The sequence below is a fragment of the Alosa sapidissima genome, chromosome 16 (assembly GCF_018492685.1).
Source record: "Alosa sapidissima isolate fAloSap1 chromosome 16, fAloSap1.pri, whole genome shotgun sequence".
NCBI classification, from domain to species: Eukaryota; Metazoa; Chordata; class Actinopteri; order Clupeiformes; family Clupeidae; genus Alosa; species Alosa sapidissima.
The window spans coordinates 24,349,133-24,373,186 of NC_055972.1; the positions used below are offsets into that span (position 1 = coordinate 24,349,133).

The 24,054-nt window shown below is 41.1% G+C and overlaps 1 protein-coding gene across 1 annotated transcript in view; it reads left to right on the plus strand.

The window, feature by feature from the left end:
• Positions 1 to 24,054, plus strand: part of LOC121685425 (CUB and sushi domain-containing protein 1-like) — a 295,334-nt gene that overhangs the window by 109,611 nt on the left and 161,669 nt on the right. The window contains exon 3 of the mRNA XM_042065939.1: positions 4,189 to 4,301. Within this exon, the coding sequence (XP_041921873.1) occupies positions 4,189 to 4,301 (113 nt within the window). The remainder of the gene's footprint in view (positions 1 to 4,188; positions 4,302 to 24,054) is intronic.

The following is a 24,054-nucleotide window of genomic DNA, read 5'->3' on the forward strand; positions in this document are numbered from 1 at the left end:
TTCCCATGCAAATATAGAAAGAAACAGTGACAATCATTTGGTTTTCTTGTCCAGAAATCCACCCACTTGGGGAAAAAAAATAAATGATCCACAGCACATGCCTCTCATACCAACATGGAATGAAAAATTCATGGCGTCCTATAGAAAAAGTTCATGGTGTCCTCCATAAAATTGCATGGAAATGACATCTACCAGCAAGGTGGACAAATAGGTGGACAAATCACGACAAAGGGAGAAAAGAGATGCCTGAATGTCTGATGACATTCTCAGCAAACTACAGATGATACCCTGATGAAAACAGCAATGACACAGTGAAAGAGCATGTATAACCACACTCAGATTCCCTGCAATTTTCCAATGAAATCACAGTAATCGTGTGGTATCAATCATGTCTTTTGTGTAAATGCATGTGATGGGTTTCTCCTATGAAATGCAGTCCCAAAGAAACTCAGATGCCTTGTTATCCTGTCAGGGAAGTTATACGGACAATTATTCTTGACCTCAGCTGCCAATACTGACAATGACCACATAAGGTCTGTACTGTATGAGCTACTCAGCTACTCATTTTAAGTAGAAGTGTACTTTTTTGATCCCGTGAGGGAAATGTGGTCTCTGCAAAATCAATTATGTCCATAGGAGAGATGGTAAAATAAGAGGTGGGTAAACTATGAATTCTGTGATCTCAGTGAGGTGGACTGCATCATGTGGTTTCGGATTTTTAAAAAAGGCATTCAACATGTTTGATGATGATGGAGGTTATTGTCCAATGTTTATAACAATACCAGTGGTATCGAATGGTTCCTATAGAGTGTTGATGAGTATACATATTGTAAATGTGGATAATACAGTGTGATTTTCGAATGTTAAAAGTTGCAATTGGTGAATATTCACCGTCCTACCACATGCTCGCTGGACCCTATACCTACGAGCCTACTTCAGTCCATCAGCCCGACCATCGCTCCAGCTATCACACATGTGATCAATGCCTCGCTAACCTCCGGCACATTTCCAACAGCGTTCAAAATGGCCCGGGTAACACCGTTACTTAAGAAAGCTTCTCTCAACCCTGCTCAAGTCGAGAACTACCGCCCTGTCTCACTACTGCCTTTCCTATCCAAAGGCATTGAACGAGCAGTCTCCAAACAGGTCTCTGACTTCCTTTCACAGAACAACCTTCTGGATCCAAATCAGTCTGGGTTCAAAAGCGGCCACTCTACCGAAACGGCTCTGCTGTCTGTAACAGAAGCCTTAAAAGAAGCCAGGGCGACCGCTCGGTCATCAGTACTCATTCTGCTTGACTTATCGGCTGCCTTTGACACGGTTAATCACCGTATCCTTCTCTCTATACTCGCTGACATGGGAATCTCCGGTTCTGCTCTCTCCTGGTTTGAATCCTACCTCACAGGACGCTCGTTTAACGTATCATGGCTTGGTCAGCTATCCGCACCTCACCATCTCACCACAGGGGTCCCCCAGGGCTCAGTGCTGGGCCCCCTCCTCTTTGCTATCTACACCACCTCCTTGGGACAGATTATCCGTTCGCACGGCTTCTCATACCACTGCTATGCAGACGACACACAGCTCTATCTGTCCTTTCCACCTGACGACCCCCTGGTTTCAGCATGGATCTCGGATTGCCTTTCAGACATAGCTACATGGATGAAGGCACACCACCTCCAGCTGAACCTCTCAAAGACTGAACTGCTGGTCATCCCAGCTAAACCTACCATACACCACGACATCAACATCAAATTTGACTCCCTGTCTGTTTTACCGACCAGGACTGCAAGAAATCTAGGAGTTGTTCTTGACAACCAACTAAACTTCTCAGATCATGTCGCCTCAGTCGCCCGGTCATGCCGTTTCGCACTCTACAACATACGGAAAATCAGGACTTACTTGACTCAAGATGCTACCCAACTTCTGGTTCAGGCAATAGTCATCTCACGACTCGACTACTGCAATGCCCTCCTGACAGGTCTCCCAGCCTGCGCAGTGAAACCACTTCAGATGATCCAGAACGCGGCGGCGCGCCTGGTCTACAACCAACCCAAAAGGGCACATGTTACCCCGCTGCTCATCCAGCTACACTGGCTACCTATGGCGGCCCGCATCAAATTCAAGTCTCTAACGCTTGCCTACAAAGTAGTCTCCGGTTCTGCTCCCACCTACTTGAATGCCCTCTTACAGACTTACACTACCTCCAGACCGCTGCGCTCCTCTGACGAACGACGTCTAGCTCTACCACCGGTACGCTCAAGCCAATCCAAACTTTTCTCATCTGTTGTTCCTCGTTGGTGGAACACACTGCCAGTTCCTACAAGGGCAGGGACATCCTTTTCCACTTTCAAAAAACTCCTGAAGACCCAGCTCTTTAGAGAACATCTACTCTCATAGCAACACTTACAACAAGTCTTACTGATCCTAGCACTCACCAGCCGTTTTAAACTGACAAGTAACTGTTAAAAACAGCACTCACCGACGCACTTATTCTTACTGTACTCTAATGTTTTTTTAAACTGTCCTAAAATTGTGAGAATTGTTCTAAAACTTACTGTTTACCATGTTGTTAGTCGCTTTGGTTAAAAAGCGTCAGCCAAATGTGATGTAATGTAATGTAATGTAATGAATAAACTCTTTTGAGTATAAGTATAGTATAAGTATATATACTCTTTTGATCCCGTGAGGGAAATTTGGTCTCTGCATTTATCCCAATTCGTGAATTAGTGAAACACACTCAGCACACAGTGAACACACAGTGAGGTGAAGCACACACTAATCCCGACGCAGTGAGCTGCCTGCTACAATAGCGGCGCTCGGGGAGCAGTGAGGGGTTAGGTGCCTTGCTCAAGGGCACTTCAGCCGTGCCTACTGGTCGGGGTTCGGCAACGGCAACCCTCCGGTTACAAGTCTGAAACGCTAACCAGTAGGCCACGGTTGCCCCATTAAAGGAGAATTCCGGTGTGATATTGACCTAAAGTGTATTGAAACATGATACCAAGTGTCATCCCCTGCACTCCAAAATCTGGCGCTAGTTGGCCGATGCTACCAACAGCTTTTTCAATAGTGGTGCTTCGGCATCGGGCTAGCCATGCAAATAAATCACTGTTTTACACCCATTTACGAAGCTCAATGTATCTCCACACTTCATTGGTAGACTTCCGAGGGCCCTGACATTTAAAACGAGACATTGAGAACTTTGAAAAAGCACTGGTAGTTTACTTACAAGACGATTTATACAGACAGTATCTTCACGAAGTTTAGCGTTTGCAGCCATCTTGAATTTAGTCACGATAAGTCGAGCAACGAGTAAGAATGAACAGGTATGATAAGGGATCAGATTCCAAAAATAATTCAGTGGAAATGCATGGATTCCAGTTTCTTCCAGTAGCAGCAACTGGAATCCATGCATTTCCACTGGACAAGCCGAGATGGGCTATGAGACATACGTTCACACTCGGTATCATGTTTCAATACACTTTAGGTCAATATCACACCGGAATTCTCCTTTAAGATGGTGGTAATATGTTGTTTTTTATGGTCAGGCATTTTACTTTATTTTCCTTACAGTGGTTTCTTGTCATGCAACAAAGACAGTCATAGCAAATATGTATATGTCTCCAAACAGCCAGCATTGTTTTTCTAATCTGTTATAGTTGATGACTATGGCATGAAATCCATATGTTTTATTGTGTAGATATTGTCATTTGTCTAATTGATCTGTAACCCTTTGGTTTCATGACAAATTGAAGAGTTGTTGTTACAGTAATGAAATGAATGAATGATTGCACTTTTCCACAATACCCAAAGTACTTTACATAAATGGTATGGAGGCTCGAGAAAACAGTTTACGGCCTCTCTGTTCAGTTTCACAGTGGAATTTGCATCTTGGGTGATAGACATCTAAATAAAGTGTGAAACTGAGTAAATGATTTGATTGAGCTTTAGTTAGAGTCTCATCTCAATATATCGTAAATCATTTCATGGAAAACATTCACAGCAGTGTCTCTGTTCTGTACCTTTATGTCACAAATTAGTATCAATTTAAAAGATGACAAATGAAAGTAATAATCATCACCTTGCTTAATATATGTCTATACTGTACATCATGTTCTAGCAGGCCATCTAACAAGAGTCTGCAAATCTGTTGTTTGTTTGTGGGCTAATGGTTCTCTCTCACTCCTCCAGGTTGTCGGGCTTCATGTTACCATCTCCAATCGTGAGCACTGGGTCAATAATGGCACTGTGGTTTACCACGGACTTTGCTGTAAGTGCTCAAGGATTTAAAGCAATTTATGAAGGTAAGACCAAAGGTGATATTACTCTTTTATGTGGAAATTTTCCCACGTGGATTAAAGGATATCTGAACTGAGGAGATAAACACCTTTGAGATTAGATGTGCCAGGCCTATACGCTGCACTTGAAACAAAAGAGCTGTGTGGTATGCTAATTAAAACCATGAAAGAGAATAGATTTTCCTTCTTTTCATAGTTATATCACTGTATAATGAACTGCAACTTAAATAATAGCAACTGTAAATAGAAGATTCAATGAATTGGGATGCTGGTCTGAAAAACCTATTTGAGATAGAAAATATAGTAGATTTGACATTACATGGCAGTTCTTATTCACATACTGTACTACTGTATGACCTTTGATGTAAAACAATGTTTAGCTGTTGGTAAGTATACTTATGTTTTTGAACTCTGACTAAATGGGAGATTTTATTTGTTTTGGTGGAAATGTTGACCTCTTTGCATCTAGGAGGTTTCATCATTGGCATTATCATGTGTGCTCTTTTGAATAACATATTGGTGGCAATTTATTTACTGTTTGGTGTGAAGCTCCACTTTTTTACTATATTTATGATATAACTGTCATTTACTTTTTTAATATTGCTCATGAAATGTGATAGATTGAGATATGTTTATGATCACACAAGTCTTTCGTGAAAGTTGTTTTGGGGAACTGTTGCTTGCTATTATCAGTACATTTAGCTAGGTCAGACCAATTAACCCTCCTTTTGTGTTCGTTTTATGTTTACTAGTTTTGTTTTCCCGGTCAAAAATGACCGCTGCATTATAACTTGTTAAAAACATAGTAGCACACATATTATCATCTAAAGTTGTGATAGACCTTTACATCAACTTGTGTTCTATTGGATATAACCAGTTTTGTACTTACATTTGCTATTTATGGCCTGCAGGCCTCACTGACCTGAGCTCATGCAAGTCAGAAAGGGGAAGATTCTATTGGGGAAAGGCAGTACGGGCTGGCATATAAGCAAAGAGGGGGAGTGAAGGTGTGTTTGTTTGTGTGTTTTAATGTACAGAAGCACACATACAGTCCATCTGATCAGTAAGTTTGTGCCTGGACCCAATTTTATACACTGACCATTTTATCACCCAATTCATTTCTAATGGCCGGTCATTTTAACCGGAAAATTGACATGGCTGTTCTAAAGTTAAATAAAACACTCAAATTGTTATAAAAATCATCAACATTTGTTTTGTGTGTTCAGATGCCCTGTGTTAACAAAGTTAAGGAGCCTCATGGTAGTCAGAATAAGTTACGTGTGTGAAAATGACCCTGATGAAGGCGCAAGCCGAAACGTTGGTCTAATAAATAATTGCATATTGAAGTTCTGAGTGTGCCACGACACTTCTTCTAAATTCAAGTCAGAATAAGTTAACAATATCTTTGAGAGAAAATATTTGTCAATCGATCACATTTGACCGCGAACACAACAGGAGGGTTAAACTAGTGAACCTATGCACTTCACAAACCCCCCTACACTGTGTGTTAGATGCGCCTGTTGTGCATCGGCACTGAAGTCATCAGTGGCACTCTCAATTAGTTCAACAAACTTGATTTAGTTAATCAAGAGCATTGTAATTGCATTGACCTTAATCAGGTGAGCTCTGAGCAGGGATAAACAGAGGGTAAGTTGTACAGGGAGGCCCAGGCGTGCTAGATTGTCAGTTCTCACCTGCATCATCACTTTATCTCTGAAGGTAGTCGTATGGAGTGAACTGAAATAGAAATGAGGAAGAAGGCCATTTTGAAACCTCATCTTTGGTTATGGGTTTAAGCGCAGTATCTAAAGTAGTGTTACTTTAGAATTGAACATGAGAGAATGTTGTGTGATTTAACAGCAGTGACTAGGTGTTGCTGGTTGAACTGATGGTGCCAACTCAAGACATGACTGAATGAGAGAGCGACAGGTATACTCCTTGACAATGAATGTTGTTATGCTCTTTTTTGTGAAGCCAAAATGTGTGTCTGGGGAAAGCTGGACCACTGCCACTCCATCGGTGGCCTCAGTTCAACTCAGGGGTATGAATGGACTAAGTCACGACTGAAGTAGAGGCTTATGGTGTGGAAAATTATGCGGCAATTAAACTGAAACACTGAAAAGAGTTTAAAGACTCTGCTCTGAACTAGCCGGGTGAACCCAGACAAACCTGTGAGGGCATTTGAATTCGCTCACGAGGTCTGTCTGGCAATTCTTCAATTTACAGCGATTTCTGATTCACCAAAAACCCAAGCACTTGTCGTAGCATGGGGCAGGCTTTATATGATGACAGACAGAGATGTATGGCTTGCACTTAACACTACCAACGGCTGCCCTGATGGTGTCATGGTGTGTAAAATGACATGGAGGTGTATTTTTCTTTGGAATTTAGTAAACAACTGCATCTAAAATATTCATGTAGAAAAACCTTTCTTTGTTACATTGTGTTTTGCAGGCCGTTAGGTAACTTGTAAGTTGTAAGTAGGTTATTCCTTGTGATTTTTAAGTAAGGTCTGTCAGGTTTACGTTTGTCGGTGCCCCCAAACATTTAACTATTTATCTATGCACTTTCAGAAATAATAACAAAATAATAACAACTCATTTGCATATATAGATATTGATGTGTTAAATATTGTGCATATGCTTGTTATGACATCATTACATTCAGCTCAGTATTGGAAGTAAAGCATTCTACATGTTTATGTTTATACATTAGTTTCTACAGGGAAATAACATTATATATGACATGTTTAATATCATAGTTATGCCATCATACATTTAAATGCTAAAATTTAAATAATGCCCATTTTTACCTTGCCTTTTGGACATTTTCAACAATGGCACCAATGGCACCACATGATTGACACAGGTTAACCATGCCATACTGAGGTCAGCCGGTGTCTCCTCCAAAGATGCTCTTTAAAACTTCTCACATTCTCGCAGGCAAAGACAACATCTCATCAATCATTCATGAAAATTGACATGTCATTGAAGCTTCAACTTTCTGGCCCCTCAGGAAGGATCTATAGAAGCCCATTTAGACATAAATAATCTCTCTGGGTCTTTTTTCGAATGAGTTCTGAGACATATGAAATGAATGATGGCCACAGATAACTATGAAAGGCACATCTTTGAAACGGGTTATTTATTTAACTTTTTTTTTTAGCCGTATTTATACTTCTTCATCCATATGCATTACCCTTGTTGCTCTTTTTAACTGTAGTTTTCCGCCAAGAATTAAATGCAAACTACCGACGGCTCTGTAAAAAAAAACCTCACGCTCGAGTGTCCCAGCCTGCTTTGCATCATTCATTGTTCTGTGTCAACAAAGTGCTTTGGTCTCTGTTCCAAGCCATATGGCAGCGATGGAACCACTGCAGCGCCATCCAGATGTGTGCAGTTCATGGCGTGTAGGGCTCATCGAGGAGGAAGCCATTATCCCTCTGTGAGGGAGTCCTCCCTTAGTCATCTACGGCTCAGCAGTAATGTTACATCATCTGCTGTAATACCCAAAACTGCAATTATTGCACTCTTTTTTTTTTGGTTTATTTGTTTTAAATGTTTTCTTTCATTGCAAATATTGTGTTTACCTAAAACATTTTTTTTTTTTTTTTTACTTCATCATAAGTAGCTCTTCTATGGGGACGGCCATCTGTTTATTTTTAACGCTGAGGTGTTTCTTTGTATACTCTGTTCCTTTGTGAGCTATATTTAATTCTGGAAGTCGGTGCAGTGTGTGTGTGTGTGCGTGTGTGTGTGTGTGTGGAAGTCTTTGAAGTTGTCTCTCCACTGAATTCCAAGTTGAAGTCTGACCTTTCTCTATTATACATTACTCACTCACTTCTTAGACCATTACAACCCAATCCATCAGGTTAATGGCTTTTTATAGGGGAGTTTGCTCTTTTGGCCAGAATGGACACCAATTGAATTGATTTCTTATGCAACCTTTGCAAGATTTCACTGTTACGGAAGGGTAGCCTAATTATATTTTAATTTTTTAAATTATACTGTAGATCAAACTCACCTTAAGTGATGTGGCAAATCTTATAAACACTGCGTTCTCCTTCTACTTCTATATGCAATGATTATATTTACTAGTACATAAGTTGTTGGGGCTAACAAGTTGATTATTGCCAGCTGAACAATTAGCAATCAATGCCCAGTGCTGTGAGAGTTTGATTTAAAGCTAATTAAAAGTGGTCCTTTTAAAAGGTTTTTACATGAATCAACTCAAGATGATTAGTCTTCCTGTATCTCATTACAGCTACAGTACTCTCTCTCTCTCTCTTGCTCTCTGTGTGGTATTCTAACCTTTGGGGTAAGTGCACCAGATCATTGAAAGCAAGGTACACGACACGTTCAGGCAGTGAATGGAAATGAATAGTTCAGCATGATGTGATAAGATAGATGATGAGTTCCAAAGGAGAGTGAATTGTTCTCTGTCCTTTTTAAACACAAATTCTACTTACACGTTTCAATGATGGTGTCAATATATTCCATGCTGTGTGATCTAATAGAACTTGAAACAATAATAATAATAAAAAAAACAGGTACATCTTGCAAGCTTTAATGGTTCTAATGGCTACATAATAGCATGCTTGCACACAGTCTCTTTTAAAGGTACCCTCTGGAGTCGAATCTGTAAGTGTCACTTCTCTATATACACCCTCTATAAATGTCTTTCTTTCTGGATCTAGCTAGAGATAGATTTATGGTGAAGATTGGCAGCTGTTTAGAGTGCAGAGATAACGGTGTGAGACGCTCTTAATGGATTATGAGAAATAATTGCCACAGATAGCAGGCATTGGTGAATGACTTTAAGGAGTTGTTGTAATCCTTTAACTGTTTTTCCTGGTTTTAACGGGTTTTGCCTGTTTTCCCTGCTAATGAAAAATAAATGTGGTTTTGCACTGACTGCACAAACGGTCTTTTTTATACCCTTTCTTTATGCTTACAAAGGTGAGCAATACTTCAGTTTGTATGTAGAGACCCTCTTCATAGTAGCATAGATGTAAATGCATGTTTCAGTCTTACTCAAATGGAACTTCATTCAAAAGGGAAAGCAGACGGTTGATCAACTGTGTTCTAAACAATGTTTGATTCAAGTTCAGCGTGTGTTGCGAACTTGTTTCTCAACAAAAGCTACAATGAAACGGAAGCTGGATAATAAGCGGGATAATGTTTAGAATGCCGGTCATTATCGGGAAAATAAGTCCCTTCAGGACGTAGCAAGACCAGTTCGCCCTGTCGGGACTTATTTTATTAATGACCGCCATTCTATACATTATCCCTTACATAAGTTGTTCCTAGACCGGAGTTATCCTTTAAATCTAGATTTGAAACTGACGACTATAGTGCTGGAGTAATGTGGTCAGTTATTTTGTTTTCATAAGATAGACCTGCCTGTCATCGGCCTGCTTTTAAAATCTGTAGCATCCTACAATAGTGTGTGTCAGGTTCATGACCTTTGACAATACAAAAAAGCCAAATGAAAGTGCAAGGTTTGTCCAGTGTTGGGTAGTTGTAAACCCAGGAAAACACAGAAAGGCCCCCCACCATGCCCACTGTAGTCCCACTCTATTTCTTAAATCATAAAACATTTTGAAAATATGTTTTTTTCTCTTGATGAAATATGTTTATAAGAATCCATTTGTGATGTCAAAGCCACCAATACACCTCCGCCAAGAGGTTATGTGTAGCTGCCTGATTTTTGTGAAAGGGTCTTGCACAGGCCAAGGAAGCACCAATTACATTTTGGAGTGGGTCTGAATCGCTGGGCGGCTTCTGAATTTAGTTTCACTTTCGCTAGCGCCGTGTACGGCAATTGGCCTTGGTGGAGGTCTGTGCATAATTGCCATCACTTTGATTTTCAGCTTTAAATGCTGTTAAATCAATGGGAAAATGTGAACCTTAGGCTGCCCTCAAAGTGACATCAAACAAATTAAAAGCACAGAGTAACAGCAATGGAGGGCACATTGGCTGTCACTCTTTGGCCACTCAAAAATGAAATGCTAATTAGTGTTCAAACATTACCCCCCCTACCCCTCTCTTGTTGATTGTAAACAAAAAAACAACTTTTTATTTCCTCCGTAAAAAGAAGTGTATGCCATTGTCTTCCATTCGTTATGACCTACGTCATACTGTATGTGGCCCTGCATAGTGGTTTAGCTAATGCTCAGTTTGGGGGCAGTTTGACGTTGTGACAGGCCAAACGCACTCCACACTGGTTTCGACTGAAGCAAATTTGACATTCTTTGTCTGCCTCAAATCCCACAGTTCAAAAGTCAACCTCTCAGCACTCTGCTCCAGTCTCTATCCGCCATTATTTCACCCTTGGAATTTTCACAGGGGATTAAGCCTCACAACAACGCATAATGCAAACCAATTCCTGCGACATTAAACAGCAGGTCCACTCAGCACTCTGCAGCACGAGTGCATATAATGGTCTGTTTATTTTTTGTCCAGAGCTGGGTGTTTCCATACAGCTGTAAATTGGCAACACAGACAAGCATAATGGGAAATGATGTGAAGCCATTAGAGGGTAGTAAGAACCGGAAGATATAAGAATTCAGGTTGGCCGGCACTGGAGGGAGTGTGGTTGTTAAAGCTGCAGTTGGCAAGTCTGACAGAGGAGGGGACTTAACCAAAATTTTGAATGTTTACAACTCTTATGCCCCTCCCCCACTACCACCAAGCACCCTCTCATTGAGTTTGTGCTTGTCAGTGCGCACCAGACTGCACCAGACTGTGCTTGAGAGTCAGATCTCACACAGCTCTGCTCTGATTGGACCAGAAGAACCAGGAGCTAAACGAATAACAGGCTCTAGGTGGAGATAGAAGTGTGTTCTTTTTTCTAAAACCGACTGATTTATGTTGTTCTGTCGGAGCATAGTGTCCGTTTCAGTGAATATGATCAAAAAATCTTGCCAACTCTTGCCAACTGCAGCTTTAAGTACAATGTTGTTATGCCAGCTTTGTGTTCGTCATCTGAGAGTTACAGACCATAGCGGGGTTCAGGGGTGTGAAATTATGGTTAGGTTGATTGCGTGAATTGTGCGCTGCGGAAGGAAAATAATCTACTTTGTGTGTTTGAGTATTTATCACTAGATTGTTTGATGAAGTTGACTTGACATTTCTTTCTTTCTGCCTTTCCTTTTTCATTTTCTTTCTCTCTTCCTTTCTTTAACGCTTCAAATTAAAGCATTCATTTGTAATTTAAAAATGTTTTAAAAATGCATTTATGACGTAGCAGGTCTAATCAAGAACATTAAAAAGACGCCATCTCTGATGTATTTTATACTTTAATTATGACTTCACAAAGCTTTCCACTTTAATCTCTCGTCCTGTTTACATCTTTGAAGGAATGAAAATGCAGTAGTACATTAAATTAAATGAAATGTAACGTTTGTGCACACATGCACATGGCTTATACAGGAGTTATACATCATTCCTCAGAAATATCAATCGATGCCGGCTAAATAACACCATGTTCTTTTGTTTGAAAGGTTGATACTCAGATCAATCTACCCAGTCTGTGTCCCCCATAATGGCAAATTTTCTAATCCATATATCGACGTGGAATGACACTCAGAGCCACTGTGCCCTACATAAAAGCTAGACTGCCTTACAATGAAATGACCCTCTACTTACAAGTTTCTTTGCATGTATCGTTGAGCTAGTGTTGATGCACACACCTACACCTGAACAAGCCTTCAGGTTGGGCCTGTGTCATGAACTTACACGCATCATAAGATGTGTGAACAAGTTCACTGTCTTGGTTTTTCCATGGTGAAGAGTAGGCCATTGCAAAGGGAACTTTGCGTTAACTTTGAAATCATTGGTCCTGCCTAACCAAATACATTGATCAGGGATTCCTACACTTACTTCCTACTTTGCCTACACTTTACAAACTTACGATAAACAACATTGGCCAATCATCTTCCGATGCGGGCATTGCAACTACCGTTTACCACAACCAGAGCCGGACAGTAATGGAGTACATTTACTTGAGTACAGTACTTGAGTACAATTTTGAGGGATCTGTACTTTACTCGAGTATCATTTTTGGGGAGTACTCTTGACTTTACTCAAGTACATTTGAGAGGCAAATATTGTACTCTTTACTCCACTACATTTCTATCCATAACCGTGAGTACCCGTTACTTCTCGGAAACCCTCAATTTGTTGTTTCCCTCTCAAACGTGATTGGATTGTGCAGGCGCCACTGATTGGGACAGCCTATCAGCAATCACCTTCAGCTTTCCGCCAAAGTCAACTCCATGATCAGATTTAGATAAGAGACGAAACCATGGACGAAACAATGGATGAAGACGCAGCAGGTCCATCCCGGGAATGTGCCAACCCGTGGCTCCACCTCGCCAGACTATTTCAATTTGCTGGACAAGTTATTGATAGTTTTTGCTTCAAGTGTTTCAATTACAAAATAGTATTTTGTATTTGAAATACGTATTTTAAATACATGTATTAGAAATACAGCCCATCCCTGGTAACATGGTAAAAAGATGGAAATGACTTGATTTTACTTTCAATTCCTTTTACATTCTCCAAGGTATTAACATTAAAATTTTTCATAACTCCATGTAGGACGTTTCTGTACATAAATGTGAGAACTGTGGCAGTAGTAATGCAATATTTAGAAAATGTACTCTTATACTCAAGTACTTTTAAAAACAAGTACTTCAGTACTTTTACTTAAGTAGACATCTGACTGTTGTACTTTTACTTGTACTTGAGTAAAATTTAGCAAGGGGTATCTGTACTTTTACTCAAGTAATGAAGCTGTGTACTCTGTCCGCCTCTGACCACAACCACTTTTTATTTTGAAACTATAGCGTCATCCCTCTCGTCGCTGATTGATTGGCCTGACCTTTTTGTTGTCTGATGGAACCGTTGGTGAATTATGGTGTTCCAGACTAGTAGTATCTCCCTGAAAGGCTACTCAATTGGACCTTTGCAAATACATTTGCAAATAACTACATTGCAAATAACTACATTGAAGAGTTTTCAAAAAGTTGTTCTCAGACCTTTGCTAAATCTAGACAGTAAAGATAATTTCTTAGGCATATTGATGGAATATCATTGTCATCATGTTAAAGTGTGACATCAGTTCAGCAGTCAGACAGTAGATCCTTAAATCTAAGGATTTCCATGAGATTGTATCTTACTATGCTGTATCAAGGATAGTGCACCTTCCCACAATGAATGTAAAATTTTGCAACACCATCAGACATAAAAATCCATCTTAAATAATAGATGAATACACCACACTATGTTGTACAGTTCTATTGGCTCTCTGTCTGCCATTGCGCTCAGCTGGTAACTTTCTAAGCTTATTTGTTTACTTAAACTCTTGTAAATACTGTATATCTGTTGTGGCAATTTTGTCTCATTCAATGAAGCAATGCATTTATCATTAATTATACATCAATGCAACACCATTAAAAATACAGTTGAATTTTAAATATGTCTTACTCTACCTCACACTTCCATCCTCACTGTTTCTCTCTCTTTCTCTCTCTCTCTCCCTCTCTCCATCCCCCCGCCTCTTCTCTCCCTTTTTCCTTTTCACTCTCTATCTTTGTATTTGTCTATTTGTTCTGTCCATCCCACTGGAGGGTCAAGTGTACCTGTACAAAGTTTGCTCCTTTAGCGATTGCCAGGAGATGGTCTTTTCTTGTGTAGACTTGACCCACTCATGTCTTTTTCTGTGTAGGAGCACCAACCCCAGGAATGTTGACTCTGCCTCCCGGTGGCACAGTGACAATCCCATTGGTGCAGTGCTATCTGTACAGTGCAGTCCGACCTGCAGAACATGCTGCTCAAAACACTGTGTGTGTGTGTGTGTGTGTGTGTGTGTGTGTGTGTGTGTGTGTGTGTGTGTGTGTGTGTGTGTGTGTGTGTGTGCGTGTGTGACTGTGTCTGTGTCTGTTTCTGTGTGTGTGTGTGTGTGTGTGCATATGAATGAGAACAGTAGCACTGGCAACAGATTGCCTCCTACAATCCCAGCTTCTAAACCATGCAACTAAAAACAGTGAAAGTCTGTGTGTGTGTGTGAGTGTGTGTGTGTGTGTGTGTGTGTGTGTGTGTGTATGTGTGTGTATGTGTGTGTCTGTCTGTCTGTCTGTGTGTGTGTGTAGTCACAAGCAAATTTAGCCACACTGGTACTCTTAGAGGGTGTCTACTGTCTACATTATTCCTTTTTCAATTGAATCTGCAACATTTTGGTTACCATTAGGACTCTCATCTACATTACTCTACCATTTTTAAGGCCCCTTAAAGGAATGATTTGCCAACACAGTTGGCCCTGTTTTCATTTGAAAACTCTGGAGACATGTACTAGTATGGACAAGTAAATCCGCAAATCTTTAAATACCATGACGCAAACACAGACGTTCTATGCATGTTTCCTTCCCTGACTTTTCATACTCTTATTTGTCATAGGACTCTTGTATGAAAAACAAACTATGAGAAATCATAGACATAGACAAGCATACACTAAATTTGCAAGAGTAGGGGATGGAGTAAGAGATGGAGACAAATTGACATGTGTGATTTATTTTCGCGGAGAGGAAGAGAGGACTGAGCGGCGGTCATATTTTGTACCGCTATACGGTACATCTAGTTATCATATGGACACAGGTGGGATTTGAAATAGAGTTTAATACTATCGCATGAACATAGATCAGTCAGTTTTAAAACCCCATTTTAAAACCAAAACGCAATCATGTGGACACAACCTGCTCCAAATGAAGTCGATTATCTATTTATAGATATTCTCCTTGAAAAACAATGCATTGACACACTGAAAGATAGCCCAGCCATTCTGTCGAACCTAAATGCACAGTCTGATTGACATGAATGAGACAGCCTACAATTGAATGCTGTGTCTGTTACCTGCTGGTTTTTCTATTTAATCACTTTTTGCCCTCGTCCACACAACTCTGGCTTGATTTAGAGTGGCATACCATATTAACATCCCTGACAAGTCGCTATTAATAACCATAATATATTCCTTACCTTAGGTCATTTCGAACTTCAATCCAATACCCGAATTGAGTAACATTTTGCACTCAAATGACAGTAAATTGCAAAAAAATTTGGTGGACTCCCCACCCCTCACACCACCACACACACACACACACACACACACACACTCACACAAGCCATTACAAAACCTGAGAACATGCGCACAATTGCTCTCTGCCTAAACCAGAAGCTTAGGAGCTGAGGATGGGTTTCATGGGACTGGATTCTCGCACAACCCACCCGGCCGCTCCGGCGCCTGCCTCCGAGTCAAGCAGAGGAAATTGCAGGATATTTTCCGAATTAATGCAATTAGAGAAGTGATCTTTCACTCAGATGACTGTGGAGAACACTCCACATGCAAAATGGTGGTGCTGACAAAACAGTTGATATAATTATAACCTCTTCCAACATCCTATGTGTGAGGAGGAGCAGAAGAGTTTTTAAGGCAGCATGAGAAATGCTGGGAATGAATGAGGGACACCTTTTTTGTGCCACATGGCATTGAGATTTTATTGACTGCAGTGGCAGAATTTCCTTGATAATATTTCAGCCTTATTACATTGCAATTTAGACCTGAAATTGTCCCCATTTTGTCCACCAACTGGGCAGTAAAATCTAATAATTTAAGTTCCATTTTGGCTCAAAGAGTTGAGCAATTTGGTTTGTAATGCCAAAATCCATGGTCACTCTTTTTCCTAATTAGTTCTGTGGGCAATTGGATAGCGAGACATCAACCATATCCCTATAAAACAGTGTGTGTTTGTCTGTTGTCTGTTTGTACTCACACACGTTCTAAGAGTAAACCAGTGTTGGGTGGAGCCTGGGTGGAGGGAGCCTGATGTTTTCTGACTGCTGTTCCACGTCTGTTTTTTTATGACTTTCTACAAATATGAAGTCGTGTCATGTTGACGTCGACTTTAAGGGGCGCAGCGGTAAGACGCTAGTGGCTATGCTCCGTTGACTCTGTCTCTGTAAATTCACCGACGTGATAAGGCACTGTATTGTTTACCCCCATTTGTCACACCCTGCGGTCAGAGATTGATTTCGGCCCATTTGTTTATATTGCTGCTTCATATCTCGCGTTTCGGATCACGGTGGAGGCAGTGACTCCAAAGACATTTTATTAGCCCGTTATGTGCATAGATACCAAGAGGCTATCTTTTGATCACCTGGAGGCCTTAGGAAGGCATTATACAAGACAATTTCTATATCATCCTAAGCACGGTAATGAAGGGTGTTTGTAGATATATTCATTTTGAGTGCCACTTGTCTAAAGGGCAGAGTGATGTTTTGTCCACTTGCATTTGCTTAGATCAACCATGCATACCCTATAAACTGTGAGAATAAGCTGCCCAGGGAGGATTGCGTCCAATTCCGCAGCGCTTTTTATTTGGGCTTTATTTAAGTCTACCCTCACCTCCCTCATCGCTGCTCATTAAGTCTGCTGGATAGGTGGTGCCTGATATTTTGTGTACACCATTTCTTTTTTAAATAAGCAGCTGGTCCCATTATAATTATCTCTCTCTTTCTTTCTTTCTCTCTCTCTCATGTGTGTGTGTGTGTGTGTGTGCGTGCATGCCTGTATGTAAATGTGAATGTAATTATTAGCAGAAAAAAGCCAGACACCAAACTTTTTGATAGTTAAGCCAATTTGCAGTTTCCAGCATAATTTGCCTTTTAATGCCCCACTTCAATCTGGCATTGTAGCAAGGTATGCAGCTTTTATCACAGCCCAAAAAAGTTTTCAGAGTCCCTAATAGTGGTGATGCTCACATCGTAGTCAGTGGTAGTCAGTACCTACACGGTGAAACTCAGCCCTGACAAAGGCAATTCCTTCATCAGCATGCTCAACCTGAGAGGACCAGTGAATTAGAAAGTTGATGAGCAAACAGCTGAAGTGTGTGGTATTAGTATGCACAGATGCAGCCGCGTGCAAGAGTCCGACGCGAAGGCCCCCCTCGCACGGCACGCCGTATGCCGCACGCCGGCATTTGTGAAATGCATTAACTGCAGTTTAATTGCTGCACTTTCCCCACCCCTGCGAGCTAATTTATGCTAAGCAGTTTGAGAGGGGGCAGCCGGAGAGGAGCCCCCCCCCCCCCCCCCCAGTAGGGAGGTCTGCAGCTCAACATGCATGTCAACACAAGCAGCAGAGGTGGTGGTGGAGGAGGCTGTTGGGTGGGTGTTGAAATGGCTGCATGCCATTCAGATTTTTTTCCTCCCTTCCTTTTTTCTTTTCCTTTGTTTTTTTCCCTCCTCTGCCTCCTCCTACCTGTCCGTCGGGGAGCGCTCGTCGTAGCCCCTGAGGTTCCAGGAGTCAAGTTGTAACACTGCGAGGTTGTGATTTAATCAATGTGCTGATTTTGCAAGCACAGCAATTGACCTCTGGTCTGGTCACCTGTCTGTGTTCCCCTGCAGGCAGACGTATGTTACAATGTAAAAGGGCACATTAAGAGACACGCTAGTAGTTTAAAACGGCAACCTAAGCACTGTTTTGGTCTAAAATACAGGGGAAAGGCAGTGCATTGAAGCATAGCCATAGCAGTATTTGCTAGTACCACGGAAGAAAGCAGGGCGTTCTTGCCTAAATTTGTATGGGAATCACATTATCATGGGAACATGACGGAAATGTCAGAAACATCTTGCTATTGCCATGGTAAAAAAAACAGGTGGATTAGTAGGATTTATAGCGGCTCACTCCGTGTCTGTCTTTGTCTGTTCTATAATCTAAAAGAATAAAGTGTCTTCATGTTGACATTAAAAGGCTGCTGAAACTATTCCCTATCGTACCTTCCTTAACTATAAGCGTCAGGTCGTTGCACTGGTTAATTAAAGTATTTAATAATACAAGTATGAATAGTTCACAGCCCCATCTGACCCACCTGATCTTAAAGGCTCTACTGCTTGGTGTTACAATGTGTTAAATATAATGGACATGTCACACCAACAGAGTGTTCTAGAAGCCTGAGCATGGTGTTTTGATAATTGAAATTCAATTGCCATATACTGACACATGCCGTAGGTGTTCAAGATGATATTCAAGAGAGGTTGACCCAGACACCCTTCAGTTGAAGTTCATGCAGGTTTTAAAATTCTCACTCCATATTCATAAACACCACTGACATACATATATTCATTTCTCTTCCCCTGCATAAAATTATCAGAAATCCCTGCACCGTGCTTGGGCCATGCATAAAATATGAGTGTGCTATGTGACACAGTACCTGCTGCGGATCACCAAAAAAGCAGCATGCTGAAGAGAGTGTGTGTTTTGGGCTGTCTGCATTAGAAGAACTCTGCTGTTGTGATGTTTCACATTTGTCTCACCCCCCAAGACATTTTTCTAACCATCTCCTCAATGCAACACACTACACTATTATTGTAAACAGGGAGTAAAGGTGTTCAGTGGAAATTATTACAACTGTTTGAATGTGTTGTCTTTGGGTTATTATGGAAATGAAAATCTAAAATGTCTTGATTCAGACATAATGCATGTCATTGGAGTTCTACGTCACTGGTCAAACATTATCTAGATGGTCTATCATACAGCATAGACGTATCCTTTATTATGGAGTCAGCTGTCAGTGTAGACGTCAGCCTACTGTTTCATTCTGTTCTTAAAGGGTTTTCCAGTTGAAGCGTTCAAAACCTAAGGAGATACTTTGAAATGAAAATGAATCAGACTTTAGCATATTGCTCTACAAAATGTTGACTCTAAATTTAGTTTTTTACATTTTTGTCGGTCCCCAAGTTACCATTAGCTCAATGTTGTTTTCTGTGCCACCAAAAATGCCTTAGGAACGCAGCTGTATGGTTATGTAGTTGAAAGGCAAGTGACTTGTTTGACAAGTGACAAGTGACTTGTTCAACTTGTTAGTTGAAGGCAGCAAGGCATCTGGCATCTGCGTTTCCATTTCAGTCAGACCAAGAGTAAGTCGACAGTTAGTTGGTTTAGTAAGCAGAAGTCTTTGTTAAGCAGCTCTTCATTAGTAGGTTTCTGTTGACGGTCCTTTAAAATAAAGTCTCACCCACGCATCTCATCACATCCAGTTAATTGCAGTAATCCAGACTTTCACTTGTATTCTTTCTAAAGAGACCTATGAACTGGTTCAGGTGCATTGCTCTCTTTTATACAGTATGCATATCAGTGTTCGCAGACATAGAATATGGGTTGAGCTATATTCCTGGCAGCAGTCTTTCCCCCCAGTAGTGAAGATGTGCAGATCTGTTTTGGCAGACACCTTTTTGGTGCCGTGTTCGCCCTGATTTATCTGCATTCACATCCAGTTAAGTTGTCATCTTCCGCATGACCCTTAAATTCACAAAATGAACCCAGGAGTGATCATATTCTTTAATATAGTGCATAAATAATCTACGGCTGTTTCCCGAGCTCAGACGACCATGGGGATTAAAGCAAAAGTGAAAGTAAACCAAATGGACGGGCTCTTTGAATAAAACATGGACACAGAGGGAAATAATGGACAGAGGTGTTAATGTACTTGGAGGTGAGCGACCTCGATGAAAATGGAACGTGCAACACCCAGTGTGTGGAGTGTGTGTGTGTGTGTGTGTGTGTGTGTGTGTGTGAGTGCATGCGTGTGTGTGAGTGCATGCGTGTGTGTGTGTGTGTGTGTGTGTGTGTGTGTGTATGTGTATGTGTGTGTTCAGGGCAGGGGCCGTTTGAGTAAACTCGCAAATCCCCTCTGCAAACCTCCCGTCTCCCACTAATGTCATCTGATCGGGAGTCGAGTGGCTCGAGGATTTTGGAGTTAAACAACAACAGGAAATTAAGAGATTTATCTCCCTATACTGATGAACAGAGTCAGAATAACAATTTCATTTTTTCTGATGATCTTCTCCCCTCCTTTTTTTCTGCACACAGGACAGACTTCATTTATATCTGACAAATAAATAAAAAAACACCATTGTTAATCATATCTACTCATGTGTGAGCCGGTTCTAGTAATGACTTCCTACATCATGTGTGTGGTGACTTAAAATAAATCATATCCGTAGGAGAATTAAATGCAATGTTATTTTAGTGGTTCAGTGAACATCTTTGATTATTTCACTCAAAATAGGAGTTTCATTCTGTATTGAATGAAATCTTCTAAATAAATAATCTCTCTCATAATGTGTTTTCACCTTTCAGTAAAGTCCAACCTCTATTCAAATCATGCTTTGAAGCACATATTATCCTTTAATCAGACTCTGCCTTCATTTAAACATCACTTCAGACTTTGCATGCAGATACAGCATTCCTCAGATCATGTGATGGTGGGAACATGTGAGGCTATACCTAAGTGCAGCTCCCTGGGCCTTTTAATTTTTTATCATTTGAACAGAATACATTTCCTGTCCATCTGCCTGGTCTTGTGGTCAGCCAACAGGTGGCATGAGAAGATGGCTCTTCTCTTGACAGGAGGCTGTCCCAGGGAGACCACAAGGGAAAAAATGTTTATTTTTGGTTCCCTTTACGGAGGCCGTCTTGGGAGCAGGGGGCACTGAGCTGTGGATGATTTCAGCCGTCAGCTCCATCCTCGTCGAAAAAAAGGCTTGGTATTCCAAGGACCGTCCACCCCTTGTAGCCTTCAAGGCCTGGCCCTGGCCAGCCCCCTCCCATAGCCGCCAGGCGGCAGACAGAGAGGACCATCCACCCCTCATGCCCTCAAGGCCTGGGCTGAAACGTGCAGGCCGCAGACAGAGAGGAGCGGATAGCTTGCAGAATTTTAAGGGTTGTGTTGCTAATGCCAAGCGATCACAGAATCCCGGCAAAGCTCCTCCAGCTTGCAATCGTGAGCACACATGCACACACACACACACACACACACACACACACACATTTACACACCCATATGTGTGTCAAGTGCGCACACACACACACACACACACACACACACACACACACACACACACACACACACACACACACACACACATGCATTCACTCACAAACACACGGATACAGTACACACACACACACACACACACACACACACACACACACACACACACACACACACACACACACACACACACACACACACACACGCATTCACATCACATCATCACAAGAGTTAAGAGTTTGTGTGTTGACTGTTGGAAAAATGGACTTTGTGGTGGTGGTGTGCAAAGTTGTTATCTAGCAAGAAAAAGGAACTGCGTGGTATCAACATCTGTTGGCCTTTTGTCCTAGTAGGCAGCTTGTTACTGTAATAGTGTAAAATGACCCAGTGTTTGACTTGTTTGACTTCATTATTGCAGAGGGAAAGGGAAATAACTCTGAATTGCTTTGATGAACTAAACTTGTTCTAAACATCCTCAGTTTCGCATCAACATGAGATAATAAGCAAAATCCAATTGCATTTTCTGTTTGTGTTATTTATTCTGAAATGTCTTTAAATCAGCTTTCATCATTTGGAATTATCTTCGGGCCATTAACTTCATTAAAGTTTTATAACTTATTAACGGATGACTTCATTTAAGAATAAAGAGAGCAGTGTTTGCACCTTTTATCCTGCCATAATGGAGAATCTATCCCAAGGGCCCCAAATGTCAAGCATTGAAGCGAAAGTCTCTGAAGATGGCCATGCAGTAAAATAATCCTCTTAAAATAGCACCGCGGCCATGAGTCAATAACTAATTACCACCATAAGCTGTGCTAGTTAACCACCCTCTCCATGTAAGGCCAAAGAGGCAGAGCGATCTCACATGCTTTTTTCCCCCCTTCTTTCTTTGGTCCATGTCAGTGTGTGTTTGTTATTGGGCGCGATGTCTGTGTCTGTGAGGATGTGTGTGTGTGTGTGTGTGTCTGTGTGTGTGTGTGTGTGTATGTGTGTGTGTGTGCATGGTGGAGGAGGTCACCACTGTTTTAATTGTTTTAAAACAAATCTGTTAGCACAGCCACTGATCCACTTATCCCACATTCCAGCGGCACTCCCAAACCTCATAAGCAATCAAGTGACTTTATGTGTGCTACATGACAACCTCTCGCCTGGACGACAAGAGACAGCAAGTGCTGGGAGCACCATAGTCCCCCTGGCAAACCCCATGTGTTAATATCCCGAGTCAACACGGTGAATTAGAGCCGTTGCTTAATTAAGAGGGACAAACAGCAGATATTATTTCCCAGGGAGCCATAACCTCTTGTGACTTTTAAAATGAGTTTTAAAATATGACAGTGTCAGAGGGACTCTGACTCAAGCATTCTTCATCTGCCTTATTCATCTCTCTCTCTCTCTCTCTCTCTCTCTCTCTCTCTCTCTCTCTCTCTCTCTCTATCTCTCTCTCTCTGCAATCTGACTTATGAACAAATGGCATTGCTATAGTGTGGTAATTAATAGGGAACATTCTTGCGCAGTAAATCAAAGCATGTTACTGATGAGAAAAAGCCTGTTTTTCTCTTTAATTAATGACGCAGTGAGATCCACTTGGACTTTATTTCCACTAGGCAACAAGAAAGCAAGGAACTAAATGATTGAATGATACCACGATACACTAAGTGTTTGTGGGTTGTTCTTTGCTATTTCAGGGATGCAATTGCAAAGCTCATCCAACTGTAGTGATTATTGTGCATGGCGCCCACTTAGCATAGGAGTGTTTAACAGCGTTATATTTTACTCCCCAGATACTCGAGTAAGAGGCGTATACTAAAATTGTAGGCATTGTTTTGTTGTTTTATTGTGTAAGATGCACATACTGCATTATGTTGGAGTTACCCTTAGTACATAAATGTTATGGCACATAAAAAAAGCCTGGAACGTTTCAGCTCATAGCTCCTGAACACGACTTGGCAACATATTTGACAGAAGGCAGAGATCTGATTTGGGGAAATGCAGATTTATTAAGCATGCTCCCGAGATGTGAGTCAGGCATGATGTGTGTGTGCCAATGCTCAAGACTTTCTACTTTCCTATCACATCCTGTTCACCTCCCCTTACAGGTTGTGAAGAATGGCTGTCTTTGGTGAATGCCATTCTGGTTGTTTCTGAAGGCCTTGACAATGTCGTAGATTTTAAAGACATTCATTGAATTCATCTCATAGTTTTCCTATTCTCCCCTCAATTCCCGCCCAAGTGGCATTCATGAAAGAGTTATTCCAAGTGAATAGCTCCAGTTGTAAGATGCCTGACAAGAGCAATAATCCTGTTGAATATTTGAAGGATTAATGTTTCTTGAGGCATAGAACAAGGTGTTTGCATCTCTCCTGCTCTATCTGCTCTAATCTGGATCTAATCTAAAAGACATTGACACTAAGAAGTGAGGGCTGCAACACGATGGCTCTGGTAGTGGCAAGATTGGGTGACACATTTGATTGTAGGTACTTTCTCTCAACTGTCTCACCCAACCGACAGTTATATCAGCGATGGGAATTTTTCTGATGTAGTTGGTGAAGAAGTTACGATTTAGAGAACTAACCTGTCGCCTTAGATTCTCAGAGATAAATGCTGACCAGCAGTGAAAAGTCGCTCCAACATGGTTTTCACAGACACAAAGCAAAGCGAAGGTGCCTTTATATCAAAGTTAAAGTAATGGAACTGAACACACATTCACTGATCTGGATTATGCAGGCTTCAGTGTTTCATTCAAAATGATTCAAGGTCTGAGAAACCAATACAATTATGGCAATACTTACAGTATTTTTTATTGGCACCCTTTATTATCTGTACACCAGACAATAGCACACTAAATGACATTTCAGCTCCATTATGAAG